The 8709-nt window shown below is 40.6% G+C and overlaps 1 protein-coding gene and 1 long non-coding RNA gene across 6 annotated transcripts in view; one reads left to right on the forward strand and one right to left on the reverse strand.

Annotated features, from left to right (window-relative positions):
- Positions 1-2115: 2115 nt before the first annotated feature.
- Positions 2116-5029, reverse strand: LOC103145095 (uncharacterized). 2 transcript variants are annotated; one of them, XR_476982.2, is made up of 2 exons: positions 4941-5029; positions 2116-2915 (listed from the first exon to the last, which is right to left on the reverse strand). It is a non-coding gene; the product is annotated as an uncharacterized LOC103145095 (long non-coding RNA). The 2 variants fall into 2 exon arrangements; XR_001663364.1 differs by lacking the exon at positions 4941-5029 and adding an exon at positions 4786-4874.
- LOC103145094 (IQ motif and SEC7 domain-containing protein 1) overlaps positions 4797-8709 on the forward strand; it is a 138409-nt gene continuing 134496 nt past the window's right edge. For all 4 annotated transcript variants that reach the window (XM_007562367.2, XM_016676481.1, XM_007562370.2 and 1 more), the window contains exon 1: positions 4797-5174. In XM_007562367.2, the coding sequence (XP_007562429.1) occupies positions 4915-5174 (260 nt within the window). In that variant the 5' untranslated portion in view covers positions 4797-4914. The remainder of the gene's footprint in view (positions 5175-8709) is intronic.

Consider the following 8709-nt stretch of genomic DNA (forward strand, 5'->3'; position numbering starts at 1 on the left):
TCCTCTTTTCTGTGTTTATGCTTTAAAAAAACCCCAAAACATAGTTTTGGTATTTTTTGGTAAAAGATGGTTTATGATGCAATTTTGTGCATTTCAATGTTTGTTGATTTCACCGACTAAAGCTACCCTGTTGTTGTTTTTAAAAATGTAAGCTTTTTGTTTTTAGTGGTTTTTGCCCTTCTCTTCCTGTTGTGTACTGTAAAACGGTTCAGTTTTTGACGTGCAAAATGTAATTGTGAAATGATCAACACTTTGCTCTCATAGCCTAAAAATTAGATTCCATTTTTTTGTTTACAACATTACTGTATTTTTACCCCTTCCCCCCCCAGGACCACTTCACATTCGCTGCTAATAGCTTCTCCTACTTCATCTGCATGCCATGTTCCCATTTTGTTGCTGCCACTCCCCCCCTCCACAGTAAAGCTCAGATTTCTCAGATCATATAAACACAGCCTTCAGGTGAAACGGCATAAAGACGAAGCATCCAGTTTCATGGACAAAGCACTCATCGTTCCCACTTTCACTTCAGCCCAAGCCAGGAACTGCAGCATTTCAAAAGGGCCTTGAAAAATGAATCAAAAGAAAATAAGAGCAGAGAGAGAACTAGAGCAGCAAAGTTTTTCATTGCTACTCTTCAGAGCAGATGTATGTTGCTTTGATAAAATAAACCCCGTTGACTGGAAGTTTGGTCGCATGCCGCATCACTAATCCTGAGCATCCGAGGCTGCAGCCCTGAGCATTGTCTGATTCATGTGTTAAACATTAAAAACATAATTTGGAAATGTCTGATCAAAAAGCAGGTCGTTTTGTTATTATTATTATTATTATTATTATTTCAAGCTAAACGTATATTTATTTCACTCTACGTGCTCCGTGAAAAGCTTACACTGCCTCCAACTATGCCTTCGTTCTGGAAACTCTCAGTAACAGGTCTCTAGTGATAGAATGTCATTCAAACCTCCTGTTGAATAAAAACTGGCCTGAGGAAGGAACCCTTTTGCAAAATTTGTGAAAACGGGCGCAAAAGAATCACAAGTTATGCCAAACAAAGAACCAATTAAAAGAAACTATGTGCTTTTCCTGGGGACAAATGTGAAACATGTCCAGCAAGAGCAGAATCAAAAGCTTGTTGATGCTTTGAAAAAGCTTGTACTTTGCATCCAACTTGCTAAGGAATGTTTAGCCAATTATTAACGCTGGTATGTTTACATATTTTAGCAAATTTTATTTGATCAACGATAATTTCAAACCAAATGTCTTTCTTTAATTCTTTGGATTTGTTTCTCGTATTTTCATTCCACCCTGAAAAATCTTCAGATTCACCATCGAACTCCCTCAAATTATGCGACTCTCCTGCCCTATACGACCTCAACTCTACACATGTAACACATGACGAAATAAATGCAGAGCCGCCAGGGAAATCACTTTTGGCTTTCGCTGATATGCGGTGGCGCTGCTGACGGATGTATTGTCTTCTTTCCTGGGTTAATTTGGTGAGGCCAGAGGAAGAAGAAGCTGTGTCTCTTTTACTGATGGCAGCAGAATCCAACATCATCAACTATAATCTCAACTTCCGGACGACAAGCTGAATCAGTGAGTCTCTGACTCAGCAGGGGAGAATATTTATGGAGACACTTTCTAAGAAACACCTTTACTAACATTTCCTTTATTTATTTATTTATTTTTTTTTACAAACATCAGTAACTATGACTGATAGACTTTGTTTTTGACAGCTTTGTCTACGAGACATCCTTTCCAGTCAGACTGTGGCTTTCTCATGTTAGACCAAATAAAAGAAACCCAAAAACATAACAAAAGCTCAGATTACAGTAATGATAAAAATGATGTAACCTAGTTATGAACATACAGTGAGCAAAAGAAGAAGCAAAAAACAGAAAGCATCTAAATAAATCACATTTGTGCTTGAACTGCCTGCTTGGCTGAATTTGATTCCACATGAAATAAACTTATTTATGACATCAGTTTTTAGTCTAATTATGAAATCTATTTAAACTTCAGTTCCTTTGGGATTGTGTCTTTGTTTTTCTAGGCAGAGCTTGGGAGATAAAAAGTGACGAGGAGGAGCAAGAAAAGACAAGTACGCAGAGGAAGATGTCGAGATGCAACACGGATATAATACGGACTGCTATAGTTCAAAAGCATATGTCACACAAGAGGATTACAGACTCTTAGTTGTGCTGTTTGTTTTTTACTAACAGTTTTCCATTTTGGCTTCATCTTTGTTTCCTAAATATTCACATAGTGCATCAATTATAGATGATAAAAGTATATATTCAAAGTTTTCTATGTTATGTCACTTTGGATGCAAACAAAGTTAAATACAAAGTAGGATTGTGACAAGTTTACATGTAAGAGGAGGAAGTGGAAGAGTAGGAGAACAGAGTCCGGCCAACAATGATGGAACAACGCACCTCGCAGTTATTCTCTCACTTTTTATGAACTGAAAGATAATTTAACACAAAGATCCAGAGATAAAGACATTGGTGACGGATTTTTAAAGCTCCTATATTCCCCCTGTGAGTTGCACTAAGCAGGGCCACTAATGTAAGCCACCTTTGCTCGCACTCTTTATTGATTTGCCTCTCAGCTCTTATACAGATGTCTGTGACACCACGTTCTGCAGGGGTGGTGTAATGGGCTGACTGGTTGTCCCCCACCCCTACTCTGGTTAGTTTGCACTGACGTCTCTGAGATCATCCAGTGCCAGACGGAGAAGCGACGGCCACCCAGTGAAAACATCGATCTTTGCTCGACGGAGCTGCCGATCGGGAACTCATACTGAGCTCAGCTTGTGCAGAATCTGCAGCTCTACGCTCATTTATGCAGATGTGCTCAGTGAGGGGCTTTGATGCATGCGATGTAGTTCAGCGCCCTGGAAGCCCTTCCCTCACGGGCTGCAAAAGAAGAGAATGAGAGGTTTGGTCAGTTGTGGCCCAAGCTGAGTTTCCTGTTGCTTATTTTGCATCCACAGAATGGGAATCTGGGGCCTTCTGTTGTTTTGCATAGTGAGAAAATGAAGCTGTGCAACGGTGGTTGATAACTCTAAACTTTAGTTAATAACTAAACAAGGAACATTTCACTGATTTTTTTTTTCTTTTTACTGTACAGTTCAAAAAAATACAAGCGCTTAACCTGAACAAAATTGAGCTTCTTTAATCAGCTCTGAAAAGAAACAGTTCAAAAACCACAGTTTCAAATTTATGAGTCACTTATTTTATTTGCAAAACCACAAATAAAAACTCTGGCCACTGAAAGCTCAAACATGTGTTCAGGTAACAGGAGAATCAACGTTTTTCCAGAAGAACTCTGTCAAAATCATCACACTACCTCTGCCAGCTTACAGTCTTCCCAAAGTACAAGCTAGGTCAATGTGGTTCCCATCTGGTCATCAAAAACAATAAAATGCGGGGGGCGGGGGGGGAGTAATTCATGAATCTAAGCCCAGTTTTTCCAACGCTGTGTGGTCCTGATTTTGATGTTGAGTCTGTAGGGGTTAAAATGGGCAAAATGAATAGTCCACAGATATATGGTCACATGCAATAAAAGGAGATACTCTGTATTTCTTCTTTCTATTACATCCAGCACTAACTTCTTCACTAATTTGGGCAACAATATAGGCAGCCTTCACTCCCCCTTGTGCGTCCAGAAGCCTTTTCCTGACCCCTCTACCTGTTCCTGTTCCTTTCTTGGAACACCTCTGATAGATGCTGAACACTGCAGGCTGGGAACACCCCGCAGGACGTGCAGGTTTGAAAATGCTCTGATCCTGACATTCAGCCAGCGTTAGCCAAACTCCCTCAAATCCTTACACTTGTTCATTGTTACCACTTCTAATACCTAGGGGCTTTCACTGCCTGATGTGCCATTCCCACCAACAGGAGGGAGGATGTAAAGATAATACTTAAGCAAGATATTTACATACATATTACAATGATCTTCCTGATATTGTGACTGGTTTTCTATTTGTCCATGTTGTCACACAAGGAAGCAGCGTGTGCCTTCGTGTAAAAGGCTTTGAATGAACATTAGAGAACTAAAAACTAATGACATCATCACCTGGGCTGTCCTAAATTGCACTTGGGCAGCTTATAAAAACATATGTAGCCCATACCAAACTCCCTCTACGTTGCAGCTATTTTTTTTACTAGAAGGCACACAGTGCTCTGCTTTGTGGTCGTAAACAGCTCTGAGGGAGAGCAGAGAGCCACTCTGCGTTTACCAGGCTGCGCTGCAACATTAAACCCAGAGAGAGCTGATCAATGCAGCAAAAGTTACATTGAACCATTCCCCTATCTGGTGCGTTTTGGAGGACGAAGCAGAACTCGGTGCAGTCACACTTGTGTTCAAATCTGCAACGTCGCAGCAGCACCTTGACCGCTGCACGGAGACCTGCAGATTCATAAAACTTGGAAGCCCCGCCCACACTTGCACGGCCAGCGTCTGTTTACGAAAAGTCACGGGAGCAGCATGGAGCGAGCGGAGAAATGTCACAGCGCGCTGCCAACAGGGGGAACAGTCAGACATATGTGAGCGGACAGTCAGCTGTGTTCCTCAGCATGAAGTCTGCCTCCCTCATATGTTAGCATCCGCTGACATTCCCAGCATTTACACGCGCGGAGCTTCGTGGCGACTTGGACACGCGTCTGCTGGGAGCATTTCTGGTTTTCTTCTTTTTAAACTAATAGACTTAGAGAGAGAGAGACAGAGAGAGAGAGAGAGAGAGAGAGAAAAAAGCAATGACGAGGCGTAAAAGGCTCGACCTACCGAATTGTTCCGCCTAAACCCAGCCAGGACCAAACAGCTGTCTCTTTCTCCCCCCCTCAACCCCCCCTCACGGCTTCTTCTGGGGGGAAATCTCGGCGAAAAGAAATAGACAGGAGTCAGGGGGGCGACATGGATTGTCCGACCGAGAACCCTACCAGGGCTGCGGAATATCTGAAGGAGCTTAACAAGATCATCGAGACCCAACAGGGGCTGCTGGAAAGGCAGAGAGGGAGGATAGAGGAGCTGGAGCAGCAAGTGTCCGACTTGTGCGCGGAAAACGCCTGCCTGAAGGAGCAGTACCAGCGGCACCTGGCAACCTGCAGGCTGCTGCAGGGCACCAGCAGCCTGGTCACACTGGGAGCCATCAAGGAACATGTCACTCACGACAAGTAAGAGATGACATCTAATCATCCCTTTTTAAATAAATAAATAAATAAATATCAAAGTTAAATAGCCCCCGCTTAACAGCATACTCATTAAAGTTGGGAAATGTCCCCAATGACAGACTGCCACGCTCTGATCAGCAGTTCATTCTGGGTTTGGCGGTGTCTGCTGCTTAAAAATGGGTCGCTCAATTACACAGAAAAGCAGAAAATTGCTGTAGTTGGGTTGTAAAGAGCCATGGAAATGCGTGTGAGAAAATCCTGGCCATAGCAACCACAAGCCATCCATCTCTGTGTTAGGATGGGCATATAGTAGCAACCGCACGTTTTAAAACACAGAGCTGCATTTTGTCTGACCGACATATCACAGCAGATAAGCAAATTAAGATGGCATGTCAGTTATGCGACTGTGGTCGGTAATGTTTGTTTCTTTTTTCCCCCTGATCATCTATTCAAATATTTCCCCCTTCGTCACAATCATATTCAATAATTTCTGCTGCTAAAGTTGCCATACTTTTCAGTGAAACTCACTTTGCTGCGACCGAAACATATTTGTTTCGCTGTTTAGTGATAAATCATCCACAAAAAAATAATAATTAAAAAAGCTTCCAGGTAAACACGCCTTTTAACATAAGGTGTCCCTTTTTTGTGTTAATTTGTATTTTTGTATTCAAATTCCTCTTTCTAAAGCATCTACTTAAATTATATTTGGCTGCTGCAAAAATGTTTAAGCAATATTTGAGAACACCTGCATTGAAGGGAAATTTGGCATAGATGAAGCACATAGAGGAGGTTTGAGGATGACCAGAGCAGTCTGGAATGGTCAAATTTAATTACCCAAGATCCTCTGGGACCATTCAAGCCACGTTATAGACAGGAGTTTAACAATGCGTTCAGCTCATGATATTAGTTTCATTACAGCAATATTTCATGGAAGCTAGTATTTACTGATGTCATCCTACTGACAAAATTTCATTTTTATTTTCACAAACTAAAAAATTGATCTTAAACTGCTTTTTAAATAGATAATTATCCAGTTTAGGTTTGATCACTGCATTTTAGATTTTGAATTAGATATGCTCAAATGCATTCCTAAAATACTTTATCAGCATGGCACTGACGATAAGCTAACTTTATCACCTTTGGGGTTATCAGAGTCAAACTCTGGCCCAAATACACCAAGCTGAACCTCTGGCAGCCCAATTGCTTCAAAGTTGATGTCAAAACTAATAAAAAGCTGCCATATGTTCACCAATATCAGCAGATCAATGTATTTCGTGTGCCTCTTGTGATGTCATCAAGTCAAATGCACACAAAGCCGATTACGCTGTTTTTCATTGAAGGCTTTTTGAATACCATGCAAAAAACATCAGTGGCAGTCTATTTCACTACTTAACTGCTTTTTTTTTTATATTCAATGCACATTTGTTTTTGTTTTTTAAAGTGCACTGGATATTGTCTTTAAATGTTCTGGATAAACACATTAGTATCTGTGAAATTATGTAACAAAAAAGAGGGACACTAATTGATTATGTAGCCATGCTTCAGGCAAGGCAGTGGGTTGAGCTTCAGGAAGAGGAGAGCAGATACAGTAACCTCATCGGGCATCTGGCTGTAGTTTCTACAAAAAGACCTTTATACTTGGGCACTGTCAGGATTACCCTCCCCATGTTAAAGTTCACTGTCGGATAGCTGGATTCCCAAAATGCCTCGGCATGCAGACATTTGACTGAGCTTCTGACAGCCTGCAGGATCATGTGATTGTGCCTGACCTTTGTCTCCGGGGACATGTCCATGTCATGGGGATCAGTGGCAGCAAATCAATACTTTTGACTCAGGGGCTGTGTGTCTTTGCTGGTTGATAAAACCCGACTCATGAGATTAGGCCGCTGACCTTTAGCATACTTCCATCTGTAAATCTTGCTCCGGCGTCATGAAGGAGCGTTCTGTGGGGCTTCTCCATAAAATCAGCCTTTTGTCATCTCTGATCCTCTAAGGCCTCAGTGGCTGTTGAGTGTTGAATTTTACTTAGAAATCTGTTTACCTCAGCAACTCCTGATGGATATGTAGCTGCTGTTTGGTTTATGGAGAATGAATTATTCAAAATGTTAGTTATGGAAAGCCATTTAAAAAGATACAGAGGCCTTCAGCAAAGCTTACACCAGAGATATGCAACTTTACAATTTCTAATATGTACTCACTGTGCCTTGCAAAAGTACGCGTAGCTCTTAAACATTTCACATTTCCTCACAGTAAATGTGAAATTTACACATATATTGTGTACATTTAAATGGAGTTTTTAAAAAAAAAAAAGATAATTATCCAGTTTAAATTTGATTACTCTGTGTATAATAATTTTTTTTTTCTACCATAAACATATTATATATTATAGGAGTTCAATGTGATAGACCAACACAAAGTAGTAGATAACTGTGAAGAAGAAGAACGGAGTTGCTTCTCATATTATTTTACAAACAACAATTTGAAAGGTGCACCGTGTATTGGTTTTCAGTCCAATATTTCCATACTCTGTAGAAACTTCTTAAACTGCAAACACAGCTGCGATACTTGGGAGTACGTTTCCAGCAGGTTTGTACATCTGAACACTGGAGAGCACATGTAAGCATCTCAGGCATTTCTGTTAGCATGCAGGATTCCCAAAATGCCTCGGTAGTAAAAGAGATGTGGAGAGATGTGTGAAGGTACAATTTATTGACACAGGTTTTCAGATGGATTTAGATCTTGACTTCTAAAACATAAGCAGCCTTTGACCTAAACCTTTTTGTTGCTCGGATCAAATGTTTAGTATTGCTTTCCTGCTGGGAGGTGAATGTTGAGGTCTAACGTCTTTTTGAATTCTGTAAAAGGTTTTCTCCTGGGTTGGTTTTCAGTTAGGTTTATCCATCTTCCAATCAACTCTAATCAGCCGTACTGAAGAAAGAAATCCCTACAGCATGAATCTGACATCATCCTATTGTGTTTTCAAGATGTGTTCAGTCTATGTTTTCTGCCACATATATACATGCAGGCCAAAAGGCTTAATTTCAGTTGGACCTGACCAGGTCACATTTTCTCGTAAGTTTACTGCGTCCCATTAACGGTTTGTGAAAACTGTAAACTGGACCTCACGTAGTTTTCTTGAAATAACTTTTTTCTTGACTCGCTTTCATTTTGGTTTTGGGAAGTGCATGATTGATACTTTCCATGTCGATAGAAATCTCCCACCTGAGTGGTGGATCTCTGTAGCTCCTCCAAAGTTCCCATGACCCATTAGGGTTTTTTCTGACAAATTCTGTGTTTGCTCTGCCTGTCTGTTTTGTTGTTGGTAGCTTTACATTTGTGCCAGACTCTTTCTCTTTGAATCATGAATTGAATAGTGCTCCAATTAGAGGTTTGAAGTTTGAGATCATGTTTATAACATAATCCAGTTTGAAACTCCACACTTTCTAGGTTTTTTATTAGTGTCAAAAAGTTATTACCATGCCTACTTTTTCGACCCTACTTTTTTGTATTAGTGTGTGTGTGTGTGTATATATATACA

This window comes from Poecilia formosa, unplaced genomic scaffold (assembly GCF_000485575.1).
Source record: "Poecilia formosa unplaced genomic scaffold, Poecilia_formosa-5.1.2 Scaffold135, whole genome shotgun sequence".
NCBI lineage: Eukaryota > Metazoa > Chordata > Actinopteri > Cyprinodontiformes > Poeciliidae > Poecilia > Poecilia formosa.